Source organism: Pavona decussata, unplaced genomic scaffold, assembly GCF_977016875.1.
Source record: "Pavona decussata unplaced genomic scaffold, jaPavDecu1.1 SCAFFOLD_38, whole genome shotgun sequence".
NCBI classification, from domain to species: domain Eukaryota; kingdom Metazoa; phylum Cnidaria; class Anthozoa; order Scleractinia; family Agariciidae; genus Pavona; species Pavona decussata.
This window is the reverse complement of record NW_028145460.1, coordinates 1,438,229-1,454,217: the sequence shown is the minus strand read 5'-3', so window position 1 is coordinate 1,454,217 and position 15,989 is coordinate 1,438,229. Positions and strand designations below refer to the sequence as shown.

The 15,989-nt window shown below is 39.9% G+C and overlaps 1 protein-coding gene across 4 annotated transcripts in view; it reads left to right on the top strand.

Annotated features, from left to right (window-relative positions):
* The window catches only part of LOC146483501 (uncharacterized), a 32,060-nt gene that overhangs the window by 12,000 nt on the left and 4,071 nt on the right, over window positions 1-15,989 (top strand). Inside the window, exons 12-15 of one of the 4 annotated variants that reach the window (XM_085105649.1) lie at window positions 354-428; window positions 11,199-11,952; window positions 13,896-14,421; window positions 15,614-15,846. In XM_085105649.1, coding sequence (XP_084961775.1) covers window positions 354-428; window positions 11,199-11,952; window positions 13,896-14,421; window positions 15,614-15,846 — 1,588 coding nt within the window. Of the gene's footprint in view, window positions 1-353; window positions 429-11,198; window positions 11,953-13,895; window positions 14,422-15,610; window positions 15,847-15,989 lie in introns of all 4 variants that reach the window. The other 3 variants (XM_085105648.1, XM_085105651.1, XM_085105650.1) reach the window with 3 other exon arrangements.

Sequence of the window (15,989 nt, the reverse complement as noted above, 5' to 3'; positions counted from 1 at the left end):
TATATGAATGTATGACATTTTTTTTCCAAAATGAAGCTTAATTATCTCTGAAAAATGCGTGGTTACCCCCAAATATTCTTTTTGGGTCTTCATAACCCTTGCCAAGATCTTGTTTTCCCGCATAGCTATAAACCGCACAAAAATACCTTTGAATTAGTAAGTGCCGTCCTAAAGATCCCGGATCATCCCGAGATGCGCAGAACATGTGCGCAGTAGCAAAAGGAGACACCGTACTTAAAAAAGAAATAGTTTTGAACATATTTTAAACATGTAGAGACACCAGCCCCGGTGGTTGTCTCTGTCAGATTGAGTGGAGAAACTCATTAAATTGTGTACTGTCAAATCTGATCTAGCTGTGATTTATGGCGAGCATTTGGGTCTTGTGGATTATGCGAGGCTGCAAGTATCGGGACAACTCTGTGCGAAAGGTAAGGTTTTGTATCTTCCTTTGTAATGCTGCCTCGGTAAAACTTTTGGTCTGGCTACGGGCCTGCCTGTGAAAGCTATTTTCTTTAAAATTTAAATTCACATGGCCGAGGTGCTTTTCCTGTTGTTCTCCATGAGTTGTACAATCGGTTGCCTGTTGACATCAAGATTGTGAGTTCCATTGACATTTTTAAACAGAAACTCAAGACATTACTTTCTTAACGCGTTTTTTTTTTTTAATTTCCCTGGCTGTTTATTTTAATTTATATTTTGCCCCTTTACATCGCTCGAGAAAAAGTGCTTTACAATTTCACGATTGTATTGTGTTTTATTATCCAACTCTATTTATTGCTGTTCGGATAACGCACGAAACGAGCGCGAATATGGGGCGATTTTGACACACGCGCGATCATCTTGTTTTAGTTTTTCATCGTGGTTTCCTTTCAGTGCTACTCATCAGAAAGGTTAAGTTCGACAACAAGGCCCGGTTCAAACGCCGTACTTCACATGAGCCGAATCGAATTCAATGAATTAAGTTCATGTGAGGTACGGCGTCTGAATCAATTCAGAACGGCCGATCTAATTCGGATCGGCTCAGCCATTTTTCCCGCCCGGCTCAGCCGGGAATAACGACTGTGGACCGGCTTTGATTCAGACGCCGTACTTCACATGAGCCAAATCAAATACATAAATTATTATAAATCTGCAATTTTCTTCAGTCATAATATGCTTCAGTGTATTAATTTCGGCTAGATTAAGTTCGGCGTCTGAATCAATTCAGCCGGGATTAATAATTTGGATGGATCTAAATTCGAATTCGATTCGGCTCATGTGAAGGACGGCGTCTGAACCGGGCCTAAATCTCTTATTAGATGTTTTGTCGTGTAGTACCGCTTTATGTTTTTACTCTCATTGTCTGTATTTTGACTCTCGCTGCGGGCTCATCAAAACTCAGCAGAAATCGTAAAAATGTAAGTTGTGTTCAAATTTGGTTTTTTTTGGGGGGGCGTTGATATTTACGGAGGAAGCTTAAGCTCAGACGTTTTGGGACTATTGTCCCTTCATCGGTGAGACTCACAGTAGACTGTGATTCTGCACGGCGCCAAAACATCAAATAAGATGTATGTATTATATTGTATCGGTGAAAAAGACCATCGCATGAGAAATTCACAAAGGAGGTTGGACAAATCTTCTTAGAAGGCCACAATTGCTGGTCTCAGAAAGAGCGGTTTTCAATTGAGTGTGACAAGTAATTCGCATCTGCTTTAGTGTTGGTTTACTGCACTCTGCGATTGGTTAGCCAAACTCGCGCCACTTTTTCAACCAATGAGAAGCCAGAGTAGAACCAATCGTGACTTCCTGGCACGCGTTTTCCCGCGCTTGGCACCGATGACATGTATTTGGTTCGAGTTTTAATTGGTTCATTGCGCTGTTTACGTCTGTTCTGATTGGTTACAGACAGTGATGACTTTGGTGACTGAAAACCACTCTTTTAACACTCTATTTAGACTTATGGATACTCAGTACTCACCACGCGATGTCGCAGTTTCAAGTAATCTGATTGGTTGTCTTCTCAAAGTATCTGACGTAATGTACCCTGACTGCCTTATTTGAAAAGCCTGTGTTTTCAAACGAAATGGGAATATTGAACTCTCCTTCTCTACCCTCCTGCGAGTTTTCTTCCACTAGTTGTTATTTTATCCTGTGGTTGAGTATATTATAAAACAATTATTCCCCTCTATCTTTTCGTACATGTTCAACGTCACGAAATCGTCAGTATTCCCTAAAGGGGAAGTATCACGGGGAGTTTGACCTTTTGTGGTAAAAATGGTGAGACAACACCTTTATTTAGTTACAAATAGAGAGGAAGAAATCAACTGAATTCTTGAAAGGAACAACTCAAGACCTGCCCTAGTGCATTTTGGAAACGAAAACGCGAGAACTTGAAAGCAATTAGCCTAACCTTTTTCAAGTTGTAGTCCATTCTAACACAGTCCATCTGTGGCCAGAGACACTCATCGATAGTCAGTACACTGGGAAGATAATTAACAAAATTGAGCAATAGTTTTAGATCTGTGTTGATAAAAAAAAGTTTTGGAGTTTTTGATATAACATCAAATTCCCGTGATACTTCCCCTTTTAGATCCAGTCGTGAATACTATCGCCATCTGTCATGCGCGGACAGACTCAGGTGCGTTGTAAGTCATGAGCATTCTAACATCTTTTGCTATCGCTTGTTATTATTATCATTACTAAAGTCTGCAAAACGCGAGAATAAACCAACCAACAAACAGACAAAGAAACATAAAACGATTCTGCGAGATAATTTTTAATTATTTGGGACAAGAAATAAGTTTTCTGTGGAGAAACTATCCCCACCAACTTTCATAACACATACGGAGCTTCATGCATTTTTTCTTTTTTTAGAGGGGCGGAATTTTTTTTTGGTTTCGAAAAGAGTTCATTCGGAAGAAGGTAACAGCACCCCGAAAATTCGACTAATCATCTGTTCATTCCCATACAATTTTCTGCCACTTTCAATATTGTCGCTGGGTGCAGATTTACCGGAATGAGGTTTGGCAGCGTGCACACGCAGGTGGTCCTCCTTGTCCTCGTCACGTTTGTCACGCAATCTTTTCGAACCCAAGTCACGTCTACGTTGGAGGTTTTTTTTTTTTTTTTAACAGCTTTATTGACCATCACACATGTTAAATACAAGAAATTAAACAGCCAGAAAGAAATGAAAAATATGTGAAAAGTGATTTAAAGTGATAAGGTCAAAAGGGCAGGTGCGAACGGGACGCGAGGCACCTCCCATGATACAAATAATAATTAAAACACGAACAACCAAAAGACGCTAAAAAACTAGGGATGACAGGAGCAGGATCGTACAATTGACCAGGTACAGGGATAGAATATGTCAAAGTGGTTGAGGCTAGGGGCGCTTTCCATTGGCCAGACCGGCCAGTCTGTAAATCAAATGCGTTATTTTGAAGAAACAGTGCTGTAAAATCTTGAAAAATAACCACTCCGAAAATGGTACGCGCTATTTTGAAGAAATTTTGAAGGACTAGCATAAAACTTATCCTTCAAATTGGTACACTCCGTTTGGGAACTGACTAGGTCTGGCCAGCCAGTTCTAATAAATGGGAAGCGGCCTAGAACTTTCTATGCACACCAGATAACCAGGCCAACGATTGCTGGAAAAAGCTGTTATGTTGTCATTCTGCATGCCAGCATTATATTTCCTCCTGTGACGGAAAGGGAAGAGCAGGAAGGAAGGCTGCCTGCCTTTAGGCTACCCTATTCTATAATGATTGTTTACATTTTTATGTTTATCCCTCGGAGGTGAATTTGCTGCTCTGATGAATTCGTTTCTTTCTAGTTAACCTATTATTAGACTTTATTTATTTCTTCCCTTTTTGTTCTTGGCAATTTATGTAGCAACCAAACTGCATGACAATGACAGCATTGAGGGTTGGCATTGTACCACGACTTAGTTCTACCCCATTGATACAAACAACTAAGAAAAACCTCGCGTAGTATTTTTGGGTCTGTCGATGAAATCCAAAGGTGTGGCCATTCAAATGAAAGCCACTGAGCAGTACTTTCCTGTGGTGCTGTTTATTCAGTATGCTGTACAAGGTGGTTCTAATTTGTGAGTTTGTGGATGAAATCCTAAAGTGTGGCCATTCAAATGAAAGCTACTGAGCAGTACTTTCCTGTGGTGCTGTTTATTATGCTCTACAAGGTGGTTCTAATTTGTGAGTTTGTGGATGAAATCCTAAAGTGTGACCATTCAAACGAAAGCTACTCACTCCTGTGGTGCTGTTTAGTTTGCTGTACAAGGTGGCTCATACTTTTGAGTCTGTGGATGAAATCCTAAAGTGTGACCATTCAAATGAAGCTACTGTGCGGCACTTTCATGTGGTGCTGTTTATTGGGCTCTACAAGATGGCTCTAAGTTTTGAGTCTGTGGATGAAATCCTCAAATATCACTTTCAAATGAAAGCTACTGAGTAGTTCTTTCCTTTGGTGCTGTTTATTGTGTTGTACAAGGTGCCTCTAACTTTTGAGTTTTGTGGATGAAATCCCACGTGTGACTATTCAAATGAAAGCACTTTCCTAAAGTCCTGTTTTTAGTGTTGTAAAGGTGGTTTTGAAATCCTAAAATCATTGACTATTCAACTGAAAGCTGGTGAGCTGTATGTTTCTGTGGTACTGTTTCTTTGCAGTGTTTTTTCGTACAAGGTAATTTTAACTTTTGAGCGTGCGAAATCCTGAAGTGTGACGTGACCATTCACCAGAGCTGTACTTTAATTACTGTTGTGTCATTTCTGTGAATTTTGTTCATATTTAAAATTTCATTCTCCTTGAGCTTTTTTTAAAATCATTAAATCCAATTTCTTGCAGTTGGTCTCCTGAACGTTTTTCTCAGCACGCAAAATCATTTTAGAATGGACTCAGTTTCGATTATTTAAAAAACTAATCAAGTGTTTTTACCGCTCAAACCGCGAACAGGAAATGAGTTGATTATTGCTCGATCACAATCGCCCGAACGATTTGTTTGGAGGCGTGATGCAGAGCTTTGAAGAGACCGCGAATGTGCCACAGGGGTCGGTCTTTCAGAAAAACGTACACAGACGATAAGAGAACAACTTGATTACAGGTTTCGATAGACGGAAAAATGGAGTACCGATTAACTAGCGATATTGGCAATGTGGCGTGATAATGGAAAGGAAATACTACGCGTTAAAGTCATTTTGTAGGCGTGAATTGTTTGCTTTCAAATTTACAAGAGATTAACTCTTCAAAATGTTCGTGGCTGGATGTAATCGTTTCCGATTTTAATATGCTGCTACAATCGCGTCTGAAAGAACGCCTTTTGTTTGTTTAGTTGCAAATACACTCTTCGAGTACCCGTCAAATGGAATACAAAAGCCCTTCTGCTCTCATAACGACAGTTTCTTACCAAGAATTAAACAATCCCGTGTTTTTTATGAAATTGAATTCAGTGGAATTGATTAAATCACCAAAAATGGCTAATGGATTTATCACAGAAACTGCAAAGATGCTTACTAAAATTACCAATTTATCTAATCTTTCTGGATTAAAAATTCTGATCGGGTAAACACTTTCAAGCGGGCTTAGCAGATGTTGACAGCAGAATAGCGCAATTGCCGTGTTATTTAGCTTGCAGCAAGGGCCGAGTGTGAAGGCTATTGTGGGTGTATTTGCTGTAAGCCTTATGGGCGGTCCTTTGTGCGATGTATTGTAATTGTGCCACGGACTGTGAATTGCTCTAATTTGAATTCACACGACATGTTTCCTACAAAAATGAACATGGTGTTACGGTCCATTAGTACGCGCGAAGTCAGTTTTCTCTCGGCTTAAGTTGATGGTATTGCACCTGTTCAGCGCTGTGGTTTCCGCCAGTCGAGGCTTTCGTTTGTAATCGACGTTTTCGAAATGTCGAGGAGACCTGTGAGTCCGTGGATCTGTACGATGAGCAGGTATGAATATTCAGCCAGCAGTTTAGTTAGGAAATTAACATTACCCCCTTTTAACCTTTGTGGCGGAGCTTATATCGACTTTAATCGAACATTTAATCGCGATTTTTACTTCGTCCGTTTACCGTTTTGTATTCTTCCTTTTTCTCAATCCACTCTTATTTGTTTGGCCATATTTTAGAGGGGGTCTTTGGCGCACAATTCGCCCCCCTTTGGCGAAAAGGCTGAAATGTTTATCTGTTTACTGCAAATGCTCGTTTTCTCCGTTTGCTCGCTCAAGTTATCGTCCGCTTTTGTAACTTTCTATGTTTTCGTTAGTTCTTAATCGATTGTTGATCTCTTCACGCAGTCAAACCTTCTCAATAATGATCTGGAAAGAACAGATGTCCAGTGTCTTTCACATGTCGGTTGTCAGTTATCCGGCTCAGAATTAACACGAATTTTGGTCTCCCCGAGACCGTGTGAACTTTCCTTAATAACTAGGTGTCATTCTATGTTATAGAGGTGTTGATATTAATTATTAAGGTGTCTTAATTATGGAGGTTTTCAAAATGAAGTGTTAGAATCCCAACTGTTTTGACCTCAATATAATGTAACCAGCTGTCTGCTGTCTGTGCTAACGAGGTGTCCGCGGCTTGTGGACCTGTTTATGAGATAGGTTCGGTCACAGCCAAACATTCAGAAAGAAAAATAACTATCGGTACATTTTCTTAAATTCTAACCGTCCAGAACGACATACGTATGCGACATTTTCTAAAACAGTAACTTACGGCAACCGTTTGATAGAACTGTTTGTTTAGATGAACTGTTTATTTTACCCAACCAGAGATGATGTCCTTCAGAGTTTTTCTGTTCTTCCTCAGATTCATCAAGATTCTTTAGGTTCTCAATGTAACGACTAGTTCGTCTAGCTTAAAGGGAAGTTGACAGTGACTCAATAAACATGGAACAAGGCGCGAATTCAAGACGTCAATTTTCGTTGTCACGTTTTTCTTATGGAAATTTAGATATATCTGGTAATCTTTTTCCTGCTCACGGAATGAACTAGTTCTCGGCTTCAGTTTGCCAGATTTTTTTATGACTTCGTTTACTTGTGCCAATTCCTTTCATACTTTCTTGTTTATGTGGTGTTTTGCGGTTTGAAAATGGGGACAGGTTTTGAATGATGCCTCTTGAAAATTATGTTCACATAACCGATTTCGTGAAATAGCATTGCCTCGGGCAAAATGTGTTTTATTGAGCAAAAAAATCTGTCTTGTCGCTGTGTGGCGTGATTGAAGCTGGCTAAATTATCCTGGAAGTTTGATTAGTGACGTTCTCAGTGGTGTACTAATCTGTGAGCCTATCGACGAGGCAATTTAGTGATATTGAGAACGGAGTGCTTCCGTGGGCTTGTGTGAGTCATGGAAGATATTCTCGGTATTGTACTCTGTCTCGACGGGGTTTCCTGATAAAAAGTTTAAACAAACAAATTTAATAACATTTTGGAAAGAATGGCCGACAATGCAATTGAAGACAAGGGGTCTCTTGACTTCCTGTAGAACTTATTTTAAGTATGCGTCGGGATTTCACGTCTGTTGATTTGTGAAGTAGCTGTGTCATAGTTCGTGTACACTCAATTCAGAGTCACTTCTGTCCAGACGTAATTGTGGGTTTGGATACTTCATATTAGATAGTTATTTTGACATTTTCACATGACTTCATATTTTATAGAATTGTTTGTGTTCGGGTGAGGAATAGGGGGACACTTTGTGACGCCTATCATAGAGGACTTCCATCTCATTAGCGTACAATTCTGTACATTTGGAATTGAAGAGTTTTTCGTTCACTCAATATAGTTTTGTCTCCCTATTTAGAGAATCGGACATCATGATTTAAGAGATAAGCCTTATGTTTCCGTCGTATTTGAGTGGCGCCTAATACAATTCAAGTCACAGATAAGAATTGAATCTGCAGTCTGTTCGACTGTTAGGCCCGTCATCTCTGAAAGTGAAGTCAATTACTTGTTGGTTATTGCCCGATTTTTTGCGATTTTTGCCAGTTTTTCTGACTCTTGAATTACATTCAAGGTGAGTAACGTGCTACGTAGAAATTGGACGTTTGATTTTAGAGGTCCAATGAATCTGGTTTTATCATCAGTTAGTAATATATCTTTTGCCAATGATGATCATCAGTGTTTGCGTTCACTTTTATCTTATTTTCTCATCAGTTAAAAAAACACAACATTGGAAATGATTAATCACTGCTGTGCGTGAGTTTAATACGAAATACAGATAGTAATGTTTATGCCTTTCTTTTCGCTTTTGTTTTTTAAATTAAAACCCGGTCAAAAGCAACGCCCCACCGACTTTAAGACGCTATGACGCTATCGATTTACCGAACAATGTACCGCAACGAAAAATTCTTCGGCATGTGTTTTGCGGGACATTTCTATTGAATACGCCTGGCTCAAGCGGTTTGTTGATAACTTTCCAAGATGGCGCCTTTCTAAAAACGTGCCGTGAAACCAGCTTGCTTGCTTTGCAAGGTTTCCCTTGCCTTGGTGGTTTGTGTGCGATGTAGTTGGCGGTTCTTTTCCCAGTGATTTTGTCGATGGCGCAAGTGATATTCGGCAACTCTCCTAGACTATAAAACTTGGCTTTAATCTAGAATAAACCCACGTGCTGAACAAGTTCAACTGTACAAGTTGCTATGAGTCGCAGTTCGCAACATTTCCTTGCATTTAGTGTCAGCTTATTATAACACTGAACAGTACTTTAAGCATTGTTCAGTAGTCCCCATCGTTAAGGCCCATTGGCCATTTTGTTGAAGATAACCGGGTTGTACGCCGGGGTGGGGGGGGGGGGGGTGGGTGGAGAGGAGTGAGGTATTCCCTTTAAAAGCCATACGTGTGTGAAATAGGGTATCGATTTTAACCATTTTGGTCTGAAAGTCTAAAAACTGGTATGGATTTTACACAAACGGGTATGTATTCTAGAAACCAGGTCTTAACATGGATATGAATGACCAGGTCTGAAAAGCGCTTTAATAAAAGACTCCATGCTGTTTGGTATGGTTATGTTTTATTACCATTGCTTGTGATCATGCGAGGTTGTTTTTAATGATATGGGCATTTCTCAACACAGGAACATTTAATAACATTTTGTGTAAATTTTCTTGCCCATAAAGGTTTTTGCCTCCAGACCAATATCATTGCAGTAGATTTTCAGAAGCCTGCGGTACATTACACTCCTACGCAGCCGTTATTACGATCGTAGTGGAGAGAATCGTAGCGTGTCGATGGCTGCGTAAGAGACTAGCAGCACATGTAGTCGCACGGTTTTTCTGTCGATATGTAAAGAATACTGAAGTGAAAATTAATCATAGAAATCAGTGGAAAGTTAACTTTAATTCTGTTTTAGCTGTCATTTAATTAATTGATGTTGAAGTGCGTAAATTCCGGCACCAATATGGCGGACACAAGCCATGGCGAACACTTCTTTTAATTGTCGATCAATATGTGTTTTTCAATGGCTGGTTTTGAAAAACATCGTGGACCGAAAATTACTACTAATTTACTTTTGCTTATTTCGTAATCTCGAATCTTTTTTCGTTTTCGTTCAAGCAGCCCGTTATGGGCTTGTATCAAAACAATCACCTTATTCATCATTAATGTTAATGGACTAACTCACTCTCGCTTTGGTTCATTAACCTCTTCCCAATCATAGAAGCGATTTTACTGCTAATTATATTATTTTTAGAGCTGTCCCTGAGGCCATATTCTTTTAACCATAATAAGGGAGAAACCTTTTAATGGATTTAGTGTCGTAAGCGTTTTCAATATCTGGATGTTTGTACAGGAAATTGTTACCAATTTATTTTAAACTCTTCAATTGCAATTATTTACATATTATTTTGTTTTCATTATTCCAGATACAGCTCATGAGTGACTTTTTTTTTTGCGATAGAAAGCTAGATTCGAATAAAAGGGTTTAGTTGAAATGGGAAAAAATCTGTCATTCAAATTACATTACCAGAGTCATCATTGAAATGTTAAGAAAATATATCGAAATTTACATTTTGTACGATTTTTTTTATATAAAGAGCGATTGTAATTTCGACGTTTTTTTTTTTTTTTTTAACCTCAAGTACTTATGTGCAACATCCACTATAACGTATTTCTCTCAATTACTAAATTCATTCACATGGTTCGTCAATTTATCATGGCTTTTGTTTTTCCTGATAGATTTCGATTTTTGATAATTATGCTAACATCACGAGCCAACAGGAATCATTTGTTGAGATTAATGCATTTGTTGCTTTCTCATTCTTTTCTGTCGGTAATGACATAATTTAATCTCGTGGCTGTCATAGCAACCACGAGATTTTGAGAACAGTTGGCGCCACGTCAGCACATGCCTGTCGTTCTTTCCGTGAATCTTCGTGTGATTTCGTTGGTGTTCGATAAATCTTCGTTATTCCCAAGAAAGAACTGTCGCAGGTTTTTTATACCGTGAGTTAGAACTTTTAAAAATCTCAAAGCAATAAAAGAAACAACAACTGCGAGCTGTTCGTGGAACGGTTATTGCCCCCGGGCCAAAACCCGAGGAGGCACTCAAGAATTCCCCGCGTGTATATATACAAGGAATCTTTTAATAAAAAAAAGTAAGAAATGTGTTTGTATTATGGGAAGGTTTCCCGATTTGATGGAACTAGGCGCGCACGGTGGTCTCGTGTAATTTTTTAGCAAGCGTGCAAGGTGGTGTTGGAAAGTTGAAATACAAAATTACGTGATTTTTGGTTTACTTGTATAAAAATAGATTGTAATTCATGATATTTTCTAACTATACATTGTTGCAAGTTCTTTTCATGTTTTGCCCAAATATTACGCAAACAATGTTAAAATACAATATTGTGTGATTGTCATAGATTTCATTGTCAGATTTACAAAGCAATATGTTGACTATTTCTATGAATATTAAATTCAATAAAATAGTTGAAACGTAAAATTTACAACAGTCGTATACACAATATTTATATTCAATACAAATCGTCAAAAACAACTATTCAAAACCGGGGGCAGCTCTAGTGAACACTATTTCTAGTCTTTAATTTGAAAGCACAAAAATTCTCCAACCGTATTCTTTATGATGTAAGCACCTGACATGTATAGTTTAAAATTATTTCCACAGGAAAAAGAACTCTCATTGAAAATACCGCTCAGCTCTTGAAATACCGGATTCTAAGGTTTTTTAATTTTACTTTGGTCTTATTTTTCCTCAGTGCTCAAAGCAAGGATGACCTTGCAATCAGCCTGACACCCAAGAAAAGCAAGAAAGACAAAGGTCTATTTGCCTTATTTAGAAGCTCCAGTGACCCAGACTTGACCAGCGAGATGAAAAACGGAACTTTATTTGGTAAAAAGCACAAAGACAAATTTCCCCCTTCCAGGGAGGTGATGGGGAATGGTGTGCACCATAGCATACCGGAGGAGGTGATAAAGGAAAAAGGAGAAATTGAAGAAACGAAAGAGAAAAGGAAAGAGAGGAAGGAAAAGGAGAAGGGCGAAGACAGGGGAGGGAAAAGAGAGAAGGCGAGTAAGAAAGATCGCGAGGAGGACAGGGAAAAATTGGAAAAGAAAGAAAGACGGAGAGAGAAAGAAAGAGAAAAAGAAAGGGACAAAGAAAAGAAATCTTCACGTCGCGATGAAAAGGATGGAAGTGAAGCCGATTGCAGTATCTGTCAGGAGAAAATAAGGAAATCAAGAGAGAAATCTCATAGTAAGGAATCAAGACATAAGGACAAAGAACACAGGTCAAAGAGCGAACATAAACGGTCAAAAGATTATAACGAGGAAGACGGGAAGGATAGAAAGCAAAAGGGGATAGCTAGACAGGATGAGGAAAAGGAGCATCATAGGAGAAAGAAACATCATCATGATAGAGAGAAGGAGAGAGACAGATCCAGAAAAGATAGACATCATCAGGATAAGCATCATCACAAACGAAGGAGCGACGAGCAAATGACCGCTAATGAGGTAAGTGACATCAAATAACTCCATTCAGTTCTAATATGTTGTCAAATAAACGTGTGAGTTGAATTGTGGCTAGGGGGCTTAAGCAACGACGACGGCAACGGCAACGTAAACATCACCTGGAAATATATCTTTATTTCATTTGCGCTACTTCGTGATTATTTCAACTCGCTCAACTTTTACAAAAATGGCGAACTATCCAGGAACCAAATTGGTTGGAGTGGCGTACAAGTAAGAAAGAAAATGAAAAATTCACCGTCGTGCGTTCACGTTCTCCACAAATCCGTAAATGTGGTCATTTCAAGTTGTTGTTTTGCAGAGGACGGCAAAGAAATGAACCAAAATGTAAAACGCACGTGTAGAGCGATCGGTTTTGCTCATTAGACCTATTGTTTTGCGGCGTTGTCGTTTCCGTTGCCGTCGTCGTTGCTTAAGCTCCCTAATATAACAAGGGTAAGATGTGGAAATCCTTTTTCAATGGAGTTGGGTTAGCTGGGTTTATGATTACTGGGCTGAGTTGCTCGAAGCATGGTTAGCGCTAACCATTGGTTAAGAGGTATTAAAACCTATAGGTTGTTATGGTATTTAACCCGGGTTAGCGCTAACCATGCTTCGAGCAACTGGGCCTTGGTAGCTTATCTTTTAAAAGAGCACTATCACGGAGATTTTGCTGTATGTTGGTCAAACCAGCTCAATTATTTGACTATGAACCTCTTGGATAACATGAAATTAATCTTGGAGCACCGGGAGTAAATATGAAATGATTTGTATGAGAAAGAATATACTATAATCGGTTGTTAGCCATTTTCCCAAGATACATAAAAGGAACTTGAAAAAATTGGCCAATTTTTCAAGTTGCAACCATTTCCATCCAAGCCAAACGCAGCCAAAGATGAATGAAACCAGCTTCTGTGCAATATAGGATGATTGTTATGAACCAATATTTTGATGTTTACGTCTATACTTGTAAATATGTTTTTTGGCCGTACAAAGTGACACTAAAAATAGGTGAGTAAAAAGCGTAACACGTACAAATCGACAATATTGGGGGACGGAAACACTTGGCGTCTGTTTGTCTCTAACTCGGCTTCCCCTGAAAGAAAAGCGTCTGCATAATGTACCTTATTCGACGGATTTTGCAAATAATACGCGCCGAAATATTAAAGAAAACCGTCCGTCGAACAAGGAATTTATTGTTCCCCTGTATTTTCAGCTGTAGACTTTTCAAATCAGGGTTGTACAGTGTAACACGCTCAACTGTAAGGTGTAATGCGCTATGGTATTTTTGTCCTTGTCCTGGTATGGAAAAATTATGTATTAGGGGAATAACAAATGACTGAACAGATTCATGATATCTAGAGATGAAAGCAACTACATGGAATTGGAAAAAGAAATGCTAGTTTTTGTCCAAGGGGGTGACTAGGAGTATTACCACTGTCAACTGCATGGCATGCTCGTTTATCGCAGGGTTGCCTCCAACATTTTGTGAGGTTTTCCTGGCCACAATGCAACTAGCTGCGTGGAGAAAAAATGTGGACGCCTTGTTTAAGGGCCCCATCGGTCTTTATTCTCAATTTTGACTCTGTAAAGTCAACATTTCCTTCGACATACGTCCAACACCTTGTTGAACCAAATGTCGGGGGCGTTTGAACATGTCGTTCAACATTGTTGAAAGGGTAAAAAATGTGTGGAAAGCGTGTTGAATCAAATTGAAATTGGTTTACACTTTCATTCAACATTGAATCAACATTTCCTCTGCTCTCGAAAATGTTGAATGGCGTTGAATCCGTTTGAAAACTCCGTTCATCCAACATTTGCCCAACATCCCGGCGTTGAACGAATGTTGGTCAAATGCTGAAATCGTTAAAACGAGCTTTTAGTTTGTTTTATCAGCAGCCATGATGGTGCTACTGCATTAATTTGTTGAGATGTGTTTCACTCATTAGGTGGACTTTGGACCCATCCCTTGCAACCCCGCTCACTGTATGACGTGTAAGGCGTCACTCAGCCGTCTGGAAGCGTGGCAGGAGCGTTGCACGGCGGAGATTGAATCAGCGCGGCGAAGACTGGAGCACAGGCTACAGCGGCTGGAAAAGAAACTAGAAGATCAGAAATCGGAAGAGAGACAGTTAAAAGACGAAAGCCGTGAAAAGGAGTATGACCGGATGCTCGACCGCGTCACTGACGAATGCAGGGAGGTTAGCAAAAGTGTTAGAGATTCCAGTGGAAACGTGAAAGAGGAAATCCGTGGATTAATCAAGGGAGGCCTGAGCAAGCTCGAACTAAAATTGGGACAGATTTCTACTGGGTATAATATACCCTTTATGGATTTTAAAGACAGGTGTAACCCCGAGTTAGGGCGCAACTGTACAGCTGTTCGCCGTGCGGTGAGAAGCAGAAGCTCGCCTCATCTGGGTAGGGCCCCGTGTGAGGACTGCTCATGCGCCATGGATCATAGAGGCTTGATGTCCCGTATGTAGACACATTTTTTGTTATTTATTCAATCCCTGAGAAGATAAGTGGAGCCCTGCTTGCCTAGTTCCTGTACGGCTTTCTCCCAGGCCCTCACGGTTAATTCGTTTCGGTGACGTCTCCGAGGCGGATTGACCGAGATGAAAAACAGAGGGAGGCCTAGGAACTAGGCAAGAGCCCTGCCATGCTGAGAGTGAAATGTATAAAATTCATACATTTCAACTGCAGGTGAACGAATGAATAAGCGAATAACCATCGCAGTTTTTAATGTGTACGCAAACTTATGTAGTTGCGAAAAGAAAGCCTGAATATTTTTCTTTTGTTTTCTCTTTCTTTTCACCCGCAGTTCATATGTATGAATTTTATATATTTCATTCTCATCTCACCACCTCTACCGGTATATTACGAATTAATGAAATGACCAGCTCCCAGTTGGCTTGATAGCTCAGTTGGTAGAGTACTGTACCGGCATCGCCGACGTCATGGGTTTGAATCTCGTTCAAGCCTGAATTTTTTCAGGCTTTCTTTTCGCAACTGCATAAGTTGCGTACAAAACTACAATGATCATTCACTTTTTCATTTCCTGTCGTACTGTTGTGGCCTGTCTGATTTGAAGAAGAAGCCGGAAGGAGTGGAGAAAGAGCTGTATAGAGTCTTCCCTTTCTACTGTGATCCTTTAGTACATACATAGAGTCTTTGTCAGTTGAGTGTCGTTGAACAACAACCAAAGTGTTCTCTGTGGTTGATAACAATGGGTTCCTTTGGTAATATTGAAATTCAACTTGATGTCGAGGTCCAGAGGACACAGAACATGATTATTGAATTTCCTTTCTTTGTCTTGTCCTCTTGGCCTCGTTGTCAAGCCGAATTTTAAGCGGGTTTGGATTATAGAAACCAGGTCTGAAAATGGGTGTGAATTTAAGAGGACAGGTCTGGTAAAACATTGTTGTCTGAAATAGCGTCAGGGTTTGGAGAACCGAGCCGAAAACCCCCGCCAAAAATTACGAGGGGCACCCCCTTCGGGGCTGTGTCTCTTGAGGGTGAAAATGAACCACGCCAACGAAACGAGATTCTGGTTCCTTTCCAGTAATGTTCCAGGATCACGGCCGTCAATTTTATGTGGGAATCTCCCAGGGATTTCATTCTTCCTCGATACTTACCTCAAGTTTGTATTTCACTTTATTCACAGCAGCCCCCACCCCTCTCAGTGTGAGTAGAACCCTGACAAGTGGAACAAGTTCTGTTGTTAGTTCTCGCGTTAGTTCCCGCGCTAATGTCAGCGACACAGGCTCCATGGAAACAGTGATAGAAGCTCGTCCAGTGCTGGAGGACGACGGCCTAAAAGTCCAGGAAACAATTCTGGAAGCTCGGCCAGTTGTGGAGGAAAGCATTCATAACACGAGCGACACTTACGCTGCCGCACAGGTATTGTAGTGTGTGTGTTTTTTTTTTAAGAAATCCATCATGCTTGAAATTTTAAGTTCTTTCAGGAGTCTATTACTCCCAGCTTTCAGCTCCTATACTAACCCTTTGCTACGGTGTTTTAACAGACCTGTCTATTTTTAGAT